At 40.7% G+C, this 23,111-nt stretch overlaps 1 protein-coding gene across 3 annotated transcripts in view; it reads right to left on the bottom strand.

The window, feature by feature from the left end:
- usp49 (ubiquitin specific peptidase 49) overlaps nucleotides 1-23,111 on the bottom strand; it is a 64,052-nt gene that overhangs the window by 12,792 nt on the left and 28,149 nt on the right. For all 3 annotated transcript variants that reach the window (XM_078546299.1, XM_078546301.1, XM_078546300.1), the window contains exons 2-3: nucleotides 21,557-21,706; nucleotides 13,875-15,350 (exon numbers count right to left, since the gene is read on the bottom strand). In XM_078546299.1, coding sequence (XP_078402425.1) covers nucleotides 13,875-15,287 — 1,413 coding nt within the window. In that variant the 5' untranslated portion in view covers nucleotides 15,288-15,350; nucleotides 21,557-21,706. The remainder of the gene's footprint in view (nucleotides 1-13,874; nucleotides 15,351-21,556; nucleotides 21,707-23,111) is intronic.

Below are 23,111 nucleotides of genomic sequence, written 5' to 3'. Positions count from 1 at the left end.
TAACTTGTCTGTGGATAACCTCTTTTAAGGTGCAAGATATTCAGATGATTAATTGACTGCCTCATTTGATATTTAAATCTAACATTCCAATAAATGGTCAGATCTTTCCATACATACAGCTAAATTCATTTTTTCCCTCCATTCCTCAGTTGAGGGGACCCCTTTCCACCATTGATAACTCATGTAAACTTGGAGCTCTGCTCAGGGGTGTGCAAGAGTAGCCCCAGGTGACTTACCCTCCAGTTAAACTCCACCCTAAGATGAGCAAACTGGTATGAGCACACATCTTACTACTGAGGCGCAAGCTATAATGCAGGAGATACGTACATAAAATGAGATGCGTCCACTAACCATGTACGTTAACAAACATTTAAAATACATTCTGCAGCATTGGTAAAATGCCCAAATTAGAACATCCATTTCTTCAATTTAACAAAAACAAATCTACAGATTCAGACAACTGAGGGGTACAAATGCTTTCTTTCCCATTTCTGCTGCTGAAGATGTTGCCTCATGCAAAGGTAGTTAACCTAAGTATCCATTATGAGCTTACAACATGAGTGCTGTCAGTTGTAACCCTCTCTCTGTAGCCTCCTCAAGCCCTACCAGGTTCTGAAATCTCTGCACTTCTCCAATTTTGGCCTCTTGCGCAATCCTGATTTTCATCACTCCATTGGGGACCGTGCCTTCAGCTGCCGAGGCCTTAAGCTCTGGAATTCCCTCCCTAAACCTCTGAATTTCTTTAAGCCACTCTTTAAAACCCAACCTCTGACCTACATTTTGGTCGTCATCCCAATATCTCACATGGGCTCAGTGTCAAATTTTGTTTGATAATGGTCCTGTGAAGCACCTCGGGACCTTTTACAATGTTAAACGTGCAACATAAACGTTGCAACACATTTGTGTTATTATACCACAAGAGCAAATAAAGACTCTGGTTCCAACCTCAATGTCCACACAGTCCCCCCAAAGTGACACTGAAGAACAGTCAAGGAGGTAGAAATCTGGGTGGTTTTTCTCAGGAGCACTGTGTGGCCAACTGTACCACTTATACTGCTCCATTGGCTGAGATCAACTAACACTGTAAACATGGAATCAACATGGTTCAATCACACATTCGCATTCAGTCACCAAAGACATGTATCTGTGCTTTTTGTCAGCGCAAATGAATTCCTAAGTAAAGTCCTGCCATTCAGGGGAGGGGGCGGGATTACATTCCCACGAAACCTTGCAAGAGACGAAATCACGAACAACAAACATACTTTACAATGAGAGTCAATTAGATAGGTTCCAGCCATCCTAAAATTTGACATGTATACAGGATCAAAGGCAATAAAAATGATGTTTTTAATAAATTGAAAGTGAAATTTAGTGGAGAAATTGTTTAATAAAACTTGAAAACAAAAAAATGTAAAATTTGTCACACAGTACTTTACTTGAGAGTGGAGGTGGACTGCGATCAGCAATTAAATCACAGCAACAAGGAACATCCAGATGTAAACAACGGCAGACAACGCACACGCACTGTCTACTGCAGGAATTATGTCATGGACACCTCTCTTTTTTAAACTTTATTTAGGTAGCTCTTCTTTTTTTGGCATTTTTTAAAGATGGCTTTTATTTTTTATCTTTAAAACCGTGGATAAGTGAACATTTGGGCCTGCAATGGGTGAACGGCTTTTGCACGGATAAGCAAATTCGTGAAAGAGGAAGTTGCAAACGACTGGACTGCACAGCTGAGGCTACCCTAACATCATATAGGTGAATTCGGCGCTGATCTGATAGAACTCTGCTTTTCTTGTCTAAACTACTTGATCAGTTAGAAACCACCTATTTATGCCTGGCTGATTTGTGTGCTTGGCTGCAAGTGCATGGAGCCCTGGTTTGATTAAGCAGCTTAACTGCACTCTCCAATTGATAGTGCCAGTGATATATCAACAAAGGCTGCACCCTTGTCCACGGGAGTGACCAGGTAGGCTCACACATTAATCTTTCCTTTTGATTGGGAAATATGTCACCCTCCTTTATTTTCAAGAAAAGCCTCTGGATTTTCTCTCCATACCTGACAGTTCTACAGTTGCTGGTTATCTTCCAATACCTCAACCCAACTTCAGCCATTCTTCACAGAAGACTAAACTTTGAAGTTGGAGGGTTATTGTAGAACTGCAAATGTCAACTTGTTTGATAATAATCCTGTGAAGTACATCGGGGCTTTTCAAAATGTTAACTCACGTTTCTGTTGTTACGCAACAAGGGGGGGGGAAAAATCCTGATATACAACCCCACCCATAGGCACCCATTTCTCACAAGTGGCATTGAATAACAGTCAAGAGGTAGAAATGTGGGTTTTTTTTCCTGGGGGCACTGTGGCTAACTGTGCCATTTCTAATTCTGTCACTTTGCAATCAGTGATCACTGGACAGTGATGATGAGCTGCAACCATAATTAATTTTTCCCCCTCATAAAGCAGAGAGAGAGAGAGAGAGAGAGAAAGGAAAAAAAAAAGGACAATTGCATCTTCTGTAATTCTATCTATCTGAACTACTGGCCAAGCCAGCATAGACCAGGAACCTCTATGGCTCAGTGACATGCTGCCTTTATCACATGAACCTTTGATGAAGCTACATTTCACTGACTAGATGTGAGGAAAATAAAAAAAAGAACACTCTTTGCTGCTATGCAATACTGCATATAATTAGACTGATGTGCTGCAGCCCCAGATCACCTTGTCTGGGGACATGGGGGATTTATTCCAACCTCATCAGGCTTGATTCAACACACACTAAATTTTCCCAGATGATCATAGCATATTTAAAAATGAGGAGAAAAGCGTAGAAGGAAGATTCCTTAAAAAGCTGTTTGCAGGGAAAACATGGACAGTTAAAAGAGATACCAAAAAACAAAGAGCAGACTGTACTGTTACTACAATACGAGGAATGAGGCTGTGCAGAGCAACAATAAAATCGGTTATGGTACAGGTTTTAGAAGGAGTTGGATTCAGAAACACAAAATCTTTAAAAGTGGGAGGATAAATTGATTAAGCTTTGAAAATAACATAAGGGGTCCCAAGTTTTATTCGTAGGATCACAGAATGGGAAAACAAAGAGTTAATGTCAAACCTATACACATAATTTATTACAAAAATACCTGGAAAAACTCAGCATAATTTATTATACCAGAGTTGGAATATTGTCTGCAGTTTTGGAATTTTACTTTAGCAGGGATGCAGAAGAGATTCACTAAGATGTCAGGGATGAGTAGAAACTAAGACACTTTTCACCATAAGGAAAAAAGGTTAAAAGATCAAAATTATGTGGGGCTTTGAGAAGGTAAACTGGAGAAAGCCATTTCTCTTGCCTGGTAAGCTAGTACTAGATGGCATTAACTTAAGATGATTGCTGAAAAAAACAAAAAGGATGTTAGGAGATTTTTTTTTAATTCAGAGGATTGATAGATTGGACGACTTAAAAAAACAAAATTATAGTCAGCCATACATATTTTATTATAATAAAAAATCAGATTCTTATTTGAATTTTCTAACAGCAATGCAATATCAATGCCAGTGGAGGTGTCTGTTCCTTTTATTCCCCAAATTTTCCTCTTCTTCAGACATGTGCTGATCAATATGCCCCCAAATTTCCCCACGCTGTGCATGACTCATTTCTTACACTGCACGGTCCTTTTAGGATTGATGCAAGCCACACCTTAAAGGGACCACTGCTCACTCACACAGTCTGTTTGTTTGCCTGAATGGCACGTCTCCAATTGCTGAGCAGCAATGGAGAATGTTGGTAGTGGTATGTTGAAAATTTGCAAATGGCAAATTTTGGAGCTATCATTTCAGTTCCAAGATACTGAAGTTATAAGGCCATAAGACGTAGGAGCAGAAGTGGGCCATTCGGTCCATTGAGTCTGCTCCACCATTCAGCGAGATCATGGCTGATCTGATAATCCTCAACTCCACTTTCCTGCCTTTTCCCCATAACCCTTGATTATCTTACTGATTAAAAATCTGTCTATCTCCACCTTGAATATACTTAACAAGCCAGCTTCTACAGCCCTCTGCGGTAAAAAATTCCACAGATTCACTACCCTCAGAGAAGAAATTCCTCCACATCTCTGTTTTAAATGGGTGATCCCTTACTCTGAGATTATGCCCTCTGGTCCTAGACTCTCCCACAAGGGGAAACAACCTCTCAGCATCTACCCTGTCAAGGCCCCTAAGAATCTTATATGTTTCAGTAAGATCACCTCTCATTATTCTAAACTCTAATGAGTACAGGCCCAACCTACTCAACCTCTCCTCTCCTCATAAGAAAATCCCTCATCCCTGGGATCAACCTAGTGAACCTTCTCTGGACTGCCTCCAATGCCAGTGTATCTTTCCTTAGATAAGGGGACCAAAACTGTTCACAGTATTCTATGTGCGGTCTAACTAGTGCCTTGTATAGGTTTAGTAAGACTTCCCTATTTTTATATTCCATTCCCTTTGAAATAAAGGTCAACATTCCATTTGCCTTCCCCATTACCTGTTGAACTTGTATGTTAGCTTTTTGGGATTCATGCACAAGGACCCCCAAATCCCTCTGTGCTGTAGCCTTCTGCAATCTTTCTCAATTTAAATAATATTCAGCTCCTCTATTCTTCCTGCCAAAGTGCATAACCTCACATTTTCCCACATTATATTCCATCTGCCACTTTTTTGCCCACTCACTTAACCTGTCTATATCCCTCGTGTCATCCTCACCACTTGCCTTCCCACCTATTTTTATATGATCCGCAAATTTGGTGATAGTACATTCACTTCCCTCATCTAAGTCATTAATATATAATGTAAATAATTGAGGCCCCAGCATTGATCCCTGTGGCACTCCACTAGTCACAGGTTGCCATCCTGAAAATGCTCCCCCTTATCCCAACACTGACTTCTATTAGTTAGCCCAACCTTTATTCATGCTAATATACTACCCCCAACACCATGGGCTCTTATCTTATTAAGTAGCCTTATGTGCGGTACCTTACTGAATGCCTTTTGGAAATCCAAATATATTACATCTACTGGTTCCCCTTTATCTAGCCTGCTAGTTACCACCTCAAAGAATTCTAATAAATTTGTCAGGCATGGTTTCCCCTTCATGAAGCCATGCTCATTCTGTTAGATTAGATTATGTAATTCCAAATGCCCTGCTATTACATCCTTAATAATAGACTCTAACATTTTCTAAATGACAGATGTTAAGCTAACTGGCCTATAATTACCTGTTTTTTTGTCTCCCTCCCTTTTTGAATAAGGGCGTTACATTGTTAATTTTTTAATTAGTTAATTTTTTCACATCAACTGAATTTTACCTAATGGTCTTTTGCGAAGGCTAACACCTTCAAATTGTTTGTTTGAAATGTTTCTTTGCAATAAGTTGGCTGGAGTTAGTTGTAATATACTTGTTGGCCAGGATCTGAATGGGTGTTTGGTGGGGGTGGGGGGAGAGGGGGGGTGGAGAATGCTGTTATAGAATGGTTACAGCACAGGAGGCAGCCATGTGGTCCATCGTGGCTGTGCCAGCTCTTTGCATGAGCGGCACAATGAGTCGCACTGCCCCGCCCTTTTCGTGTAGCCCATCAAATTTTCTCTCTTCAGGTGCTTTATCCAATTCCCTTTTGAAGGCCACAATTGAATCAGCCTCCACTGCACCTCCAGGCAGTGGCATAGTGGTATTGTCACTGGACTGGTAATCTGGAAATCCAGGGTAATGTTCTGAGGACCTGGGTTCGAATCCCACCATGGCAGATGGTGGAATTTGAATCCAATAAAAATCTGGAATTAAAAATTTCATGTTGACTGTGAAACTATTGCTGATTCTCATAAAAACCCATCTAGTTCACTTATGCCCATTAGGGAAGGAAATCTGCTGTCCTTACCTGGTCTGGCCTATATGTGACTCCAGACCCACAGCAAGGTGGTTGAATCTTAAATGCCCTCTGAACAAGGGCAATTAGGAATGGGCAATAAATGCTGGCTGAGCCAGCGACGCCCACATCCTCTGGTTCTCGATCCTTCCACCAAAGGGAACAATTTCTCCCTATCGATTCTGTCCTGACCCCTCATGATTTTGAATACTTCTATCAAATTTAAAAAAGACAACCCCAGCCTCTCCAATCTACCCACGTAACTGAAGTCTCTCATGTCTGAAAGCACTTCCACACTTACACTTACAGCCTTCTCATCCTTCCTAAAGCACAATGTCCAGAATTAGGCACAATACTCCAACTGAGGCCGAACCAGAGTTTTATAAAAAGTTAATCTTAACTTCATAGGTTCGGATGAAAGGTCACTGACATGAAACAGTAACTCTGTTTCTCCACAGATGGTGCCAGACTTGCTGAATATTTCAAGTATTTTCTGGTTTTATTTGATAATAACCTCCTTTCTTTTGTACTCTATGCATCTATTTATAAAGCCCAGGATCACATATGTCTTTTTAGCAATGTGATTTATGCACACATACCCCATGTTCCTGCACACCTTTTAGAATTGTACCCTTTATTTTATATTGCCTCTCCTTGCTCTTCCTACCAAAATGCATCACTTTACACTTCTTTGTACTAAATTTCATCAGGAATTTTTCATGCAAATACTCACTCGATATCAGCAGGACTGGAGTGTCATGGTAACACTCTGAAGAGTTTAAAAGATATAACATTTTTGCAATATCTTAAGTGTAAGCTGGTGGTTTGCTTAATTTGTCTACTAAAGCCCTGAAGGTGTAAAGGTTTTTAAATTGCAACCAAGATGGGTGGAAGGCTGAAGAGATGAAAAGTTTTTATCTATAAAATTATCTAAAAAAACGTTGGGCCAGTTGAAAGTTTAGATGTAAAGAAATGTGACTGGAGTTTTTCTTTGTTTATTTTTGGGATGTGGACATCACTGGCTAGGCCAACATTTATTGCCCACCCCTAACTGCCCTTGAGAAGGTGGTGGTGAGCTGCCTTTTTGAACTGCTGCATGTAGTGTAGGTACACCCACAGTGCCGCTAGGGAGGGAGTTCCAGGATTTTGAAGGAACGGCGATATATTTCCAAGTCAGGATGGTGAGTGGCTTGGAGGGGAACTTCCAGGTGGTGGTGTTCCCATCTATCTGCTGCCCTTGTCCTTCTAGATGGTAGTGGTCGCTGGTTTGGAAGGTGCTAAGGAGCCTTGGTGAGTTCGTGGTGCATCTTGTAGATGGCACACACCTTGTTGCCATTGTGCGTCGGTGATGGAGGGAGTGAATGCTTGTGGATGAGGCGCCAACCAAACAGGCTGCTTTGTCATGGATGGTGTCAAGCTTCTTGAGTGTTGTTGGAGCTGCACTCATCCAGGCAAGTGGGGAATATTCCATCACACTTGTAGGTGGTGGACAGGCTTTGGGGAGTCAGGTGGTGAGATACTCGCCGCAGGATTCCTAGCCTCTGATCTGCTCTAGTAGCCACAGTATTTATATGGCTGGTCTAGTTCAGTTTCGGGTCAATGGTAACCCCAAGATGTTGACTGTGGGGGATTCAGCGATGGTAATGCCATTGAATGTCAAGGAGCGATGATTAGATTCCCTCTTGTTGGAGATGGTCATTGTCTGGCATTTGTGTGGTGCAAATGTTACTTGCCACTTGTCAGCCCAAACCTGGATATTATCCAGGTCTTGCTGCATTTGGACATGGGCTGCTTCAGTATCTGAGGAATCACGAATGGTGCCTAACACTGTACTGTGGGGAACCTTGTTCCTCCTTTTGTATGTGCAGTTTCCAGTTCAGATACAGTATTGAATGCAGAGGTGTCAAGTGAAATTGAGTTGTACTGTGAGCTGTAGTGGACTTAACTGGAAATCAACAGAACACACAGATGAAACACTGGATATTTTAACAGACAGCACAACTTTTAATACTGCACAGGTTTTAGGGGAAGGGTTCAGATTATAATTGCACATCAATTGTGGTTAATTGGATGCAGGTGGAAGGCATTGATTGGGTTGTGACTGGAGCGCATATAAAGAGACTCTTTGCGAGGTGTCAGCTGTGGCTCAGTTCATAGCACCCTCGCCTTTGAATCAGAGGGTTGTGGGTTCATGTCCCACTCCCGGAAACCAAGAACTGTGATTGTACTTGAAAGAGTTGCAATCTGTGACTGTTGATAACTCGAAAGAATTTAGAGGTGTCAGCTGTGGCTCAGTTCATAGCACCCTCGTCTTTGAATCAGAGGGTTGTGGGTTCATGTCCCACTCCCGGAAGCCAAGAACTGTGATTGTACTCGAAAGAGTTAAAGAGACTCTTACTGACACTGGGGTGAGGGTCGAGCTAGGAGGTATATACTTACAATGTTTCACTCTGTGAATAAATATAACCTAAGTCAGTCTTCACCAACTGGCTATCAGCAATTTAACATCAGATAGGAAGAAATTGTGGAAGTGATCCAGATGAGGTGGACAGTACAAATGAAGAACATAGGAACAGAAGGCTTTCAGCTGCTTGAGCCTGTTCACCTTTCAATTATATCATGGTCAATCTGTATCTTAACACCATCAACCCACTTGGGTTCCATGACCCTTTATATCCTTGCTTAACAAAAATCAAACAATCTCAGTTTTGAGCTTTTCAATTGATCCCCAGCCTCAACACCTTTTTGGAATCTAGATTTCCATTGTCATTTGTGTGAAGAAGTACTTCCTGATATTGCCTCGGAACAGCCTAGCACTAATTTTAAGGTTCTGGACTCTCTGCAAGAGGAAGTAGTTTCTCGCTATCAAATCCTTTAATCATCATAAACACCTCAATTTGATCTAGCCCTTCGTCTTCCGTGTTCAAGGAAATATAATCTAGTTTATGCCACCCATCCTCATAATTTAACCCTTTTAGCTCTGAAGTCCCTGAAGGAAGGCAGTGTGGAAGTTCTGAGCAAGGGTCTAGTGGGGCACAGGTACTGTATGGATGAAGAGAATCTGAAGGTTTGAAAGCTTCTGGATAGTGAAGAGGAAAGCAAGGTTATTTTGTACGCTGAAACTTAAGAAATCTGATTTAAAATTTTCTAAAATTGAATTAAAATCTTGCATGGTTAATATGGTTGCAATTTTAACTATATGGGATTACATAGATGGGCAAAATGCCTTGTTTTGTTTTTCAGACATCTGTTTCACTGTTGAAATTAATTGCAGAAAACATTTTGCAGAAAGGCGAAATGGTTAGGCCATACTTTCTGGGGAGTGCTGACATGAAGCTTCAATCAGAATATTGTTACTCTGCCCTTCATATTTTGTTACATCCTATCCAACTAAGATGAGGTCCAATATGCAAGTCTGTAATTAAAAACAAAAAGCTACTGCGGATGCTGGAAATCCAAAACAAAAACAGAATTACCTGGAAAAACTCAGCAGGTCTGGCAGCATCTGCGGAGAAGAAATCAGTTAACGTTTCGAGCCTTCGTGGCCCTTCGGCAGAACTGAAGCATAGTTAGAAGAAGGGAGAAATATAAACTGGTTTAAGGTTGGGGGGGGGGGGGTGGAGAGAGAGAGAGACATTGAGGGTGTGGTGAGTGTGGAGATGAGCAGATAATCAAAAGATGTCACAGACAAAAGGGTCAAAGAGGTGTTGAAGGTGGTGATATTTGTCTAAGAAAAGTGCTAATTAAGAATGGAAGACAGGATATTCAAAGTACAGCTCTAGTGGGGGTGGGGTGGAAAGACTAACGAGGTTTTAGTTTTAGATTTAAAAATAATGGAAATAGGTGGGGAAAGAAGAATCTATATAAATTATTGAAAAAAAAAGTGAGGGGGGGGGGGGGTGGGGAAGAGAAACGGGGTGGGGATGGGGGGAGGGGGAGTTTAAGATCTAAAGTTGTTGAATTCAATATTCAGCCCGGAAGGCTGTAAAGTGCCTAGTCGGAAGATGAGGAGGAACAGCACCTCATCTTCCGACTAGGCACTTTACAGCCTTCCGGGCTGAATACTGAATTCAACAACTTTAGATCTTAAACTCCCCCTCCCCCAATCCCCCCCTCCCCACCCCGCTTTTTTTTTCAATAATTTATATAGATTTTTTTTCCCCACCTATTTCCATTATTTTTAAATCTAAAACTAAAACCTTTAGTCTTTCCACCCCACCCCCACTAGAGCTGTACTTTGAATATCCTGTCTTCCATTCTTAATTAGCACTTTTCTTAGACAAATATCACCACCTTCAACACCTCTTTGACCCTTTTGTCTGTGACATCTTTTGATTATCTGCTCATCTCCACAATCACCACACCCTCAATGTCTCTCTCTCTCCACCCCCCCCGCCCCCCGCCACACCCACCTTAAACCAGTTTATATTTCTCCCTTCTTCTAACTATGCTTCAGTTCTGCCGAAGGGCCACGAAGGCTCGAAACGTTAACTGATTTCTTCTCCGCCGATGCTGCCAAGTCTGTAATTAAATTGGTTGTAAGTGCAAAATCCTGGTACCACCACTAATTATTCCCATATTGTGACTGAATTTACTCCTACAGTAGCTATATTGGATTTATGAAAAGGACAGGGAATAAGACCAAGTGGACAGCTCTTTCAAAGAGCTGGCGCACAGCATGATGGACTGAATGGCCTTCTGGGCTGTAGTAGTTCATAATTCAGACATCGGCTGGCTTACTTTAGATTTTCAACCTCCATTTGATTTTAATTTCCCAATGAATCCACCATTTCGATGGTGCCAAAGGAAAGCAGGAAATCCTATATTTCTCTCATCGCTGTTCTTGAGGTGGCCACTAGGAGGTATGTGAGAGTTGCTCAGGGCAATGTGCTCAGTAAATAAATCAACTCAGCCTTTCTCTGAGGATTTAAGTTCAAAATGGGGTTTGCAAGGCCATTCAATTTCCGACCGTCTAGTGTGAAAATGTACCGTAGCAAGTACACAGTACCTTAAAAATGTGGCATTCTCTTTTCCCTGCATCTATGTTGTTTGTTGATGTTATTTCTTTGTACAAATAAAGAATGCTTTCTGTAACGACTGCACTGGTTTCCTCTGGGTATGTGACACTGAACTTAGAACAGGAGGTTCTTGGGAGTATGTCAATATTTGAAGGAGGAGCCAACAGAAAAGTTTGGAAAATACTGGTTCAGATGAGAAAATAAAGTTTTGAGCATGGGGGGGAATCACAGCTATGAACAAGCATTCTGTAACATAGCTTCAGTTAAATTTTCAAATCCAATACTGTTCATATTTTCACAACTTATACTGACAAATTTAATAGAAAATGAAACGTAGACAAGTCTCTCTACTCCACTATTCCTTGTCTCGTTGCTTTACAACAGGCAGCATCTGCAGCCCAGATGGAACCTGCTCCCGGGTCTCCGCCAATGTGACTGACTCAGCTTCTAGGAAGTGCAAAAGGAGCCTAGGAAGGGGCCACATTCCAAGTTTCCCTATCTGGGGAGATTGTCCGGCTTTCTGTTCTCAACTGCTGTTGTGACCTTCTGTTGCAAATGCGAATGTAGCTATGCAAGGATTGGATTAGGCTCAGCTGTTCCACGAATAACCACGAGCAGACACTACCTTGGCTGACACATGAAGAGTGGCCCATAACCAGCATCTAACCCACCTTGTAGAGTATACTCTTGCACCGTGAGCAGTAGCATAGCAACAAAAGTAAGGACAGGGAGAATCACACAACCTGAAGGTGCACAAATGGCTGGTGGTGTCACTTTTTAGGATTATGCAATTATATGCGTTGTCTTTTTTTTTAAAAGTCTTGATGAAATCCTAAATTAAAGTGCATCTATATGTCTGGATCTTAATTACAATTGAAATTCGTATTTGACTACTTCTCACAATTTAATTGGTTTGCTGTCCATCATTTAAGTTGATATTTTCTTGGAAATTTATCCATTGTAGGAAACATTTGCTCATCTTTATCTGCTAGAATGTGCGATCTCTACCGATAAGTAGAATTCTATTGTATTCGTCACAGATTCAAATAGGCAAGAAAAATAAGTTAGCCAGCAACTATACTCAAGGGTCTTTCAAACGCTTAAAACACTGGTAATGTGGGTTTCTCCCTGCTGATGGGTCCTGTAACATTATACCTTTGATGTAAACCCAGAAACCCAGTTAAGCAACGGGAAACCTCATTATATTGCAGAACATATTCCAGCGGAAGCAATTTCAAAACCTGAAGGTCTCTCTCTCTCTGTTCCAAGTTCATGCTGTTTATAGATGGCAGCAGCACTGATGACACTGGCAGCAATGTCTGAACAGTGCTTCTGCAGGAACGGTGTGTGGTGCAGCTGTTCAACAGCCAGGAACGTAGCACTCCAATTCCTGATTGGCCCACTCTTGTTCCTCTGCTTTGCCCCTGGGGGCAGGAATGAAACCACCTGCTGAGGTGGAGCTGTGTCTCTCTGGAGTCATAGGTGCTATCTTATTCACAGTACAGGACTGCTTCTAGAAGCTGTTAATATAAATAAGGTATGAAAAACCCAGAGTGCATAATGGCTTGACCTGAATCATCATACTTACATATGTTCATATTTAATACTGCTGGGGTTTCACTTTGCTCGCTGCCCTACAGTCTACTGCAATGTAAATGAGCTGACCTAAAGGTATTCCAGCTGATACCATGGGAATTTAGAAGAGCAGCTGGATGGAACCATTATAAAATAAGCACAATGAGACAAATAAACTGTACAAAGGCAATTTGATCCCAAGCATGCCATTTTTTTAGAAAAATGGCATCAATATCTACCCTGAGAGAGAGCGTGGTTAAGTCAAAAACATGGGTGCATACCTCCAACAGAATCTTCTGTAAATACTACAAAAACCTATTCATTTTACAGAACCGCTTGCAGTGGAAACAGTTCTGCATTATGACACAGCTGCCCCATATTATAAATTTATACCCCCCTTGAAGCACAGGGAAACTTCAGGGGGTGGAAATATGCACAGTTACTCAAAGACTGGGAACTTAACTTGTCACGGATCCTCCTGGTGATCTACAAATAAAATGTGAACCAGAGTCCTGGAACACAAGCCATGCAAAGCTTACAAGACTTACGATGAACTCGTAACAAATTATTAGTTCAACCAATTTGTGAGATATAAATCATACCCGACAGATCATTATTCAGCCTCTACTTTTGTGCAAAAGGTTTGCCTTCAGTGGTATGCTCTACTTCAGTGACAACATGAATGGGGGAGGTGGGGGGGGGAAAACATAGATTATGACCCAAAGGAAATTTTTTTTTTAAATCACCAGGAGTTCCATTCCAGATTTTTACCCAGTGAGTGGTATTAGAAAGTGCATGGGTGCATGGTGGGGAAGAATAAGGTTGGGCTCAATTCTGATGCTTTCCTGAGTCAAATAGCTTGCCAAGGCTCATTATCAAGACACACATGTTAATAATGGTCACTTGGGCACAGTAACAGATGGTTACGGGCACCCAGGGAATTGTACTGTAGTAACAAACAGTCCCTTCAGGACAGAAGTGATACTATAATTAAAAAGTTAAGCCCAAGGTTAGAAATAACTTGAATGTACTCTCACTAGTATTGTTGAAAAGCTGATCACTAAATAATAAATGCTAACAGGTAGGGAATGAAAAGGGGATCAAGCCCTCAGTTACAAAGCAACCTTTTCAGTTTTCATTAAAAAAAAGTGAAGGATGGCAATGCCAAAAGGACACAGCTTTAACTTTTATATTAAGTGCAAGCAACTTTACTGCTACATCTCATGCATGTGATAACTGATAGAAGAGCGCTGTCACTGGCTACAAAGTGGAAAGTATTCCATTCAGCAGCATTGTCATCTTTCATCTTGACAAGATCAGATCAGGAATGAAGAATTAAATTAAAATAAGATTGCACACACTGTCATTTTCGTTTACCTGACTGAGCAGCTGCCCGTGAAAGATGGTGTTCACCACCTTGAGAACCTGCTTGGTGAGCTTCCGTTGAGAAAAAGGAATGAGGATCCTGTGCTTTGTACCTTCCGATTCCAGCTCCTGCTGCACTTTGTCCAGTAATTCACACAGAAATTCCTGAGCATCTTGCTGACCATATCCCCTGAATGCCGGGATCAAGCTCCATACAGAGTGCAACATAGCAAACGGAGATACCAAAGCCCATTTCCCAGACCACATTACTCGAAAGAGCGTGTGAAGTTCATGGCAAAGAGAGATGTGCTTTGAACTAGGTTCCTTGGGTTGAATAAGTTCAAGGTTCCTGGCCATAGAGGCACCTCCATTCAAACCAGCTGGCATGCTGTATCTCCCTGAAGTTCCCACATGATCATTTCTTCCTGCTATGCAAGATGCAGGACCAATCCCCAGCGTGACCTTGTTAGACAATCTCGTTTTCCCATTTGTGGTCCTTGCCAATAATTCTTCAGTCTCACAGAGATCAAGGGTTAAGAAACACTCTCTGAACTTCTGCAAGTGACTGAGTACTTGCAGGATGGAGTTCATGTAGCAGGTATTACCAAGGTTTCTTAGACCCGTAACACCAGGAGTTACCACTGGCTTACGCTTGGCAGCATAATACCGCTTCATTTTGTTCCTTTGTCGTTTTGAGGTAGGGGCAGTTTGTAGCACCTTTTTTCCAGTTGGTTTTCTGCACTTTCTCGAGATATGGTCCTCCTTCCGGATTTGAAATAAAATCCTTGCACTTTTCCTAGGTGGAGCGTTCGCAAGCTCCTCCATGAACTTGCGCTTTAGCTCCTGTCGGCGCTTCCTTGCTTCCTCCTTTCTTCTATCCATTTCCTCCTGTAGCCGCTTTTCTTCCAATCTACGTTTACCGCTGGTAGTTTGTTCAAACCAAATGCGCATTGCCTTTGTTAGCAAAGACTGGCGTCTGTGCCAAAGAGCAGTGAACATCTGCTCTGTACTATGAGTCTGCCCTTTTCTGTTCTTCTGGAACGAACAAGGAGATTCCCCGCAAGCCATTGACCGCAATGCCCTGCCATTGCGTGCCATCGGACTGTACTTTTGGTTCTTTATTGCACTCAAAGTGCTTCTCAATAGTTTTAAATCCCCTGTAGCATTGTCATTCAACACATAGTCGTCACAAAGATAACAAAAGACATAAAGTTCATTGACCTCCATAGCCAAAGGATGCCTAGTTTCCTCAAAGTGTTTGAGTGCATGCTCCTCAATGTAGCGACCACAAGCCACATGGGAGCATTTAAGACAGGCCCAAACAGACTCAGTGGTGTTGCAGTCCATGCAATGCCACTTCTGGGGATTCAATATGGAGTGATTTTGGGCGAGTCGCAGACGCCCTACATGCTTACACCTATCCATGGCTTTAAAAGCTCTCAGAAATATTCTGGTTGTAGTATCCTTGACCTGCTGGACTGTTTTAACCTGTAGGAGAAAGACAAAAAAAAAAAATCAGCCACTGAAACTTTATAACAAGCTGCAAAGCATCAAATTAGAACATTTTCACAGAGATAAGGTCCAAGCCCGGTAAATGCCCCAATTCTAATGAGCTACCTTTGCCAAACATGCCATTGTTCATTAAAGTGAAGAACAAAAGGCAAACCATTTCCTTTACAGCTTCTAACTACCAGATCAGGAGTGGCACATCAAGAGGCTTTACTACCCCCTCATGTAGTTAATAAAGGGTTACAAGCTTTTAACAAAGGATCGCAACATTCTCAGAGGATAACTGCATCAATTCCGAATCTAGACATGAAGTTTGACGTTGGTTAACCCCTAAAGGTACAATACATGAAAATAAGGTATGCAAAAAAAACCCAGAAGTTTAATATATTTCTTATAGTGGCAAAAAAATTCTAAATATATGGGGGTCGGGGGGATGGGTGGTGGTAAACAGGATAAAGTGCTACAAATGCTACATTATTCAAAGAATGATTTTAAGGGAGCCAGGCTAGCTTTCTGGTTTCTTTTTCCACGGTTAGGGAAAAAAAATCATTGCAAGATATTGTGAAAGAGTGATCACCCTACATAGTTACATGCAGTATAAGAACAGACAATGAAAAGATTTGAATGCAAGGCTACTTGACTGGAAAACTAATAACATGATAAAAAGGTACATAGTCCAATTTAAATGGAAATATTGGCAAATGGAGGTAGAAAGTATTTAAACAGTGGGAGGGATAGGTTAAAAATTGAGCTTATTCCAGTAAGGAAAAATGGAAGCTCGACAAAGATTGGGTTGGTATAGATAACTAGGGAAATCAGGGAGATTTTGAAACCAGAAAAGCATTTATCATTTACAGAGCAATTAAAAAAAAATAGGATAACTAAAAATGGAGATTAGAAAGGAATAAAAATAGTATGAGTGAAAATTAGTTACAAAAAAATTATGAAAGTACATTCCTAGCAAGAGGATAGTCGAGGTTTTGGTATAGTGGTGAAAAGGAGTAGAGATTAAGGGAATGACAGATGTACAAAATGTGTACTTAGCCTCATTTTTACAGATAAGATGGATATTAGGATTATAGAAACACCACAGAAGCAAGGAAGTTTATAGTGCAGGAGGCAGCCAGTAGGCACACTGTGTCTGTGCTGGATCACTGCTAGTTAAATCTATAATTAATTCAACTTCTTTGCGATTGCCCCAGAATCTTGCATCTTTATTTCAAATATTTATCCAGTTTTCCCTTAAACAACCATTCCCTGTGAAAAAGCATTCCATGTTCCTGCAGCCCTCTTAGTAAAGAAATTTTTCATTCTTTCTCCTCAATCATTTAATGGCAATTTTCTATTCACCCTATTAAAACTCCTCATAACTTTAAAAATCTGCTCTAAATATTCACTTTACATTCTCCAGTAAAAAACAGTACCAATACTTCATGTCGTTTCCCCCCACCACCCCTCTCATAAGTATAAGGCTCTCATCCTTGCATCACCCAGCCAAATCTACATTATACAGCCTCTAGCACTTCAATGTCCTCTCTATAATGAGGCACCCAAAATCTCTCACAATAATCTAACAATGGCCTCATCAATGCTTCGCACTAGAGGCGGCTATGGAGTCATTAAGAAAGGTTATTGTTTAACCAAAAGGGAAGTCATTATTCAAGGAACTGGTACAAAAGATGTTATTCAAACGTAAGGTAGATAAATCAATGGGACATGCTTGTTTACAATCAAAGATCCTGGTGAAATGCTACAATTTTCCAGAATTTTGCTCTAGTGATTTGAACAGTGGAAAATGTGACATTCTTCAAAGAAAGAAACATGGTAAAACAGAAAGTTAAAGATCAGATAAGAGCTTATGATATAGATTGAAATTACTAAACACTTGAAGAAACCCAAACTAACATGGATTCCCAAAGACAAGGCATACTCGACACAGGGTTTTTCAAAAAAATAATTTAAGGGGAGAAAGGAAATTCAGTGCATTAGTTTATATGAGTTTTCAAAAACTATTCATTAAAACACTTATGGCAATGATAATGGCACATGGAATTACAGGAGAGATGGCCCCTATTTCCTGTAAGGGCCTATTTAAAATGCTTTTGGAGAGCTATGAAGTGAGCACAGTTTAAAAACAACCCTGACTGGCACCAAGATTGCAATTGCGCTTTATAGGCCTGAAAGAATGGCTAACATGGGAAATGTTACACTGAATGATTCAGTAAGGGAATGCACCAAGGTTGACGTTCAGACTGAGTAGATAAAAGGGAGCTCCATACTGTGAAGAGATAGATGAGCATTTTAATGGCAAATTTAAAAGGCATATAACGAAAATAGCGTGATAATATCAGGAGATTTTAACTATCCTAATATAGACCAGGAAAAGCAGTGTTAATGGCACGGAAGGGGAGGGATTTGTGATACGCATGCAGAAGTTAATCCAGTTCAACAGAGAAGCAGTGCTGGATCTGGTTCTGGAAAATGAAGTAGGGAAAATGGTGCGTGTTACAGGAGATGATCATCAAACTAACAGCGATCACAGCACAATTTGGAATGATGTAGTTATAGAAAGAGGCAAGAAAAAATCAAAGGTAAAAATGCTCAGCTAGGGAAGAGCTAATTCCAGTGATTTAAGAAGGGATCCAGGACAGGTAGATCGGAAAAGATGATTGCCAGATAAAGCAATGACAGAGTATTCAGGGAAGAGGGGATTCAGGCACAAACTGGACATAAGATAAAAACAAAATACTGAGGATGCTGGAGATCTGAAATAAAAACAAAAAATGCTGGAAAAGCTCAGCAGACCTGACAGCATCTGTGGAGAAGGAAACATAGTTAACGTTTCAAGCCTGTATGGCTCTTCTTCAGAGTTAAGAGAAGTAGAAATGTGATGGAATTTATACTGTTTAACGGGGGTGGAGCAGGTGAAGCTGGATAGGTCAGTGATAGGGGGATTGACAAAGATGTCAAGGGCACAAGACAGAGAGTGTTAATGGTAGCGGTAAGGGCTAAAGAAGGTGCTGATAGTGGCATAAAGGTAAGAAAGCAGAATATGTGAATAGTAGAACAAGGATCAGCACTCTGTGAAAGAACAACATAGAACAAGTAACAGATGGCCCTTTTGGGGGGTGGGGTGGGGGGAGGGGGCGGTGGTTGGGGAAAAGAGGATAAAACAATGAATAAAAATAAAAATAATCAAAAATAAAAATAAATTTTAAAAAAGGGATAAAAAAAGATGGAGGAAAGAGAGTTCATGGTCTGACATTGTTGAAATCAATGTTAAGTCCGGAAGGCTGTAAAGTGCCTAATATCGGAAGATGGAGGTGCTGTTCCTCCAGTTTGCGTTGGGCAAGCTGGACATATTCTTTTGGAGGAAAAAGGTAGAGCATCAAAAATTAACGGACCCTGTATGAGAAAACAAATAAAAGTTAAAATAAAACAGAAAAAGGCTTATGACAAATGTCAGCAGGAAGATTCAGTTAATAAGCAAGATTATAGAAAGTACAGGAAGTAGAGAAGTTATGAGATAAGATTAGTAGGAAACATTAAATTGACCTCTAAAACTTTAAAGGCTAAAATTTTATAAACACATGAAGTGTAACTGATTAGCTAGGGAAAGAAAAGAACAGAATGCTGTTAATGTTTCAGGTCAATGACCTTTCGTCAGAACAGTTCTGATAAAGGTTACAACCTAAAACATGCACACACACTATCTCTCTCCACAGATGCTGCCTAACCTGCTTAGTATTTTCAGCATTTTCTGTTTTTGTTTCAGATTTCCAGCATCTGCAGTATTTTGCTTATAGTTAGGGAAAAGTTTGGGCCTATTAAGGGCAAAGAAAAATCTTCATGTAGAGGCAGAGGACATGGCTAAAGTATTAAATGAGGACTTTGCATCTGCCTTCACAAAGGAAGAGAATGTCATGAAAGTTACACTAAGAGAGGCCAGGGGAGTTCTGGATTGGATAGTAATGGATAGAGAAGATGCACAAAAACAGATTAGTATTATTGAAAGTTGGTAAGTCATCTGGTCTGGATGGAATGTGTCTTGGTTGCTGAAAGAAGCAAAGGTAGAAACAGCAGAGCAGTGGTCACAACTTTTCAATTCTCATTGGATGCAGGAGCAATGCCAAAGGATTCAAGAAAGGGGAGAGGGGTAAACCAGAAATCTACAGGCCTGTTCAACCTGACACTAGTGATGTGGAAGTTATTGGAAACCATTGTCAGGGATAAAATAAACTTTAATTTGACACTAACAGTTAAACAAGGAGAGCCAACGTGGATTTCTTTAAAAGGCAAATCGTTTTTGACTAACTTGATTGAATTCTTCTATGAGCTAACAGAGAAGGTTGAACAAGGTAGTGAAGCCAATGTTGTATATATGGACTTTCAGAAGGTATTTGACAAAGTGCCTCTATCTATTACTATCCTATCCAGAATTCCCCTGGCCTCTTTTAGTGTAACTTTCATGACATTCTCTTCCTTTGTGAAGGCAGATGCAAATCCTTGCTTAATACTTTAGCCATGTCCTCTGCCTCAACATGAAGATTTTTTTTTTTGCCCTTAATAGGCCCAAACTTTTCCCCTAGCTATAATCAAGATACTGCAGATGCTGGAAATCTGAAACAAAAATAGAAAATGCTGAAAATACTAAACAGGTTAGGCAGCATCTGTGGAGACAGAGAGTGTGTGTAGTAGATAGTGATGAGAATAGTTATAGGCTTTAGGGTACCATAAACAGGATAGCAAAATGGCAGGTGGAGTTCAACGTGGAAGAGTGAGAAGTGATGTATTTTGGGATGACTAATACAGAAAGACAGTACACCATGAATGGCACAATTTTGAAAAGTGTAGATGAGCAGAGAGATCTTGACATTTAGATACAAAATCCTTAGAGATGGCAGGGCAAGTTGATAAGGTGATTGAAAAGGCAAATGGGTTACTTGGTTTTAATAAATAGAAGAATAGAATAGAAGAAATATTATGTTAGAGCTTTATAAATCCGCTGGAATATTGTGGATGATTCTGAGCACCATACTTCAGGAAAGATGTAAAGGTCTTAGAAAGGGCACAGGGGTAGTTTTCAAGGATGAGGGGCCTCAGTTGAGAGGTTAGAAAAGTTCGGACTATTTTCTTTGGAACAGAGATGGTTAGGAGGCGACTGAACAGAGGTTTATGATGATGAGACGTTTTGATAGAGTAGATAGACAAAACATTATTCCCTCTGGCAAGTGGGTCAATAACTAGAAGTCAAAGATTCAAAAATGGCAAAGAATCTAGTGAGGAGGAGAAACCATTTCACTACATTGTTATGATCTGGAACATTGTATGTGAAAAGGTGGTGGAAGCTGATTCAAGAAATAATTTTAAAAGGGAGTGAGACAGCTGTTTGGGGATGAGGAAGTTACAAGGTTACGGACAAAGACAGGGATGCGGGACCAAGAACAACTGCTCTTTCAAAGAGCTAGTACAGGCATGATGGGCCGAATGGTACCCCTCATGTGCTTTGTTTCTATGATACTCAGCACCTAGCCATGACATATCTCACTTGAAGAATGCTTGATCCAAATAGTGCCTACCTCCAATGTTTTATTTCCCATTGTGTGAGGCGGTGTGTGATGAAGCTTTAGATATACAGACAAGAGGGTCCTAGATTTCATTCCTGGCCAACTGCAATTGGAATCAGCCTCTGCAAATGGATGCCGATTGCTGGTTCCTACACAGTGACCACTGCTGGAAAGTACACAAGTGGATAGAAATATATTGGGTAGACTAGTCTGTGAAATTCTCTTCAACTCAATAGTATGCCAACACCTACTGCCTAGGTTCACCAAAGAAGACTGATCACTTGACAAAGATATCAAGGGATGGCTGGCAGTGCAGAACAAGAGTCAGTGACTTCTAAAGGAAAATGGTGAGAAAATTTGAAAACAAATAAGGATTAGTAGGTACAATGCTCAGGCGAAGGGACAAGGTATAAAAATCTATCTCCCATTGGATACATTACAATTGGCACAAACATTTTTAAGAATAATTAAAGGATATTAACTGCAAATCACATTTCTAATCTTTGGAAGGGCTATCCCTGATCATATTCCTGAACATTGTAAAGGGAAAATAAGGAAAAATTTAACACTCAGGTTCCTGGCTACACACATTATCATGCAGAAAGTATCTGTACTTACTTAGACATTCTTAAATCTTCTTCCAACAACAGAGTGGTCACAGTATGAAGAAATACCATCTCAGCAAGCAATAGTCACAGCACTGTACCTCCACGATACATTGCTAGGAACTGTCAGGATACCATATTACAGGCAGTCAACCTTACAGCTCTGAAACATTAAAAAAGATACCTTTTAGTACCGAGTACCACTAAGATTGTGTCCCTCAAACCAAGACATTTACCACGTTCAAAGTATTTTATGTAGTGAATGAGTCTGGCAATATATTGAGATATTTTAAGAGAGCGAAGCCTTCCGTAGCGAAACAGAATATTAATGTTTAGACAATGCTATATCTGTAAGCATCACTAACTGGTATCATCTGCATTCTATTTGTTACTTCCCTTTCTATCCCAAGAGGTATATGCACAGCTGTGGAGGATTGCCTTTTTATCATTTTAATATGCAGATACCCCAAGACTACCCACCAAAATGGCTGTCAAAATTCATTTGGTTGAATTTTGATGTAAAACTGTGTGAAAATGGTCACAGGAACTGCAAAATCTGTAAACATCTAAATGAAAAAAAAATGATCTAATTTTCTAATGATATGCCAGCCCGAGGGCTTAATTGTACCAAGTGGTCAGCTACTATAACCAGCAGATTTCACCAATACCCAATGATATGTAGTGATTTACGACATCTGTGACTACGTGCTGGAATTACAGAATAAGGTTTCCTATGCTACTTTATGGCATTATTTAAAATGTCATAATATCACATATGAGTTAGAGAACAGAAAACTTAAACAGGACATCCATATTAATGCATGGGTTAACATCCTCATTTATTTTCCATTCTGCTGTATGATGTACATTGCATCTGCCATACCTTGTCTTCCTTGAATGCACATTAAATGTAGTTAACCCTTGCAACATGAAGTGGAGGGGAGGCTGAGGAGGGCAGAGGAAGAAAGCCATGCATTGCAGTGAGGGACACATTAGATTGACATTCCCTTTCATCCCAGTGAACAGCATGGTGGAAACAGTAGGGAAATATTTCTAAACACATTGGGGCAGCAGGAAAAGAATGAAGACAGTGGCCAGAGGAAGCTTTTCAAGTCACAACAAGGGAGAAGGGACACAGCAGGTTAACTTTTGTTTGGGGGGGGGGGGGGGGGGGGACGGGGCGGAAAGAGAGGGGGAGGGGGTCGGGGGCGGGCGCCACAAGAGAAAGGAGCAGAGGACATGAACGAGAAACAGTTTCAAGCTCTCTCTCAACTGGGCAGCGAGGGGAAATCTTCCAACATTCTTTTTACTTAAAAGGTGCATAAACGGTAGAATAATTACTAAAAGCCACAATTAAAATATTTCTTCTCTATCCCGTCAAGAGACTGCAGAGGCTAGGGATGGACTGTTGTTCAAATCATGCATTCAGACTTAGGCCTCTGCCATTGATCAATGACAGACAGAGATGAATGGAAGTTCCAATTGGCTGATTTGATCAACATGCACAAAGAAGGCACATTGAGAAAGTGTGAGGGGGCTTTAACAGAATTAACATGAATCACAGACAC

The sequence above is a fragment of the Cetorhinus maximus genome, chromosome 8 (assembly GCF_964194155.1).
Source record: "Cetorhinus maximus chromosome 8, sCetMax3.hap1.1, whole genome shotgun sequence".
Taxonomy (NCBI): Eukaryota; Metazoa; Chordata; class Chondrichthyes; order Lamniformes; family Cetorhinidae; genus Cetorhinus; species Cetorhinus maximus.
The sequence above is the reverse complement of the archived record's forward strand: the minus strand, read 5'-3'. Positions and strand labels throughout refer to the sequence as shown.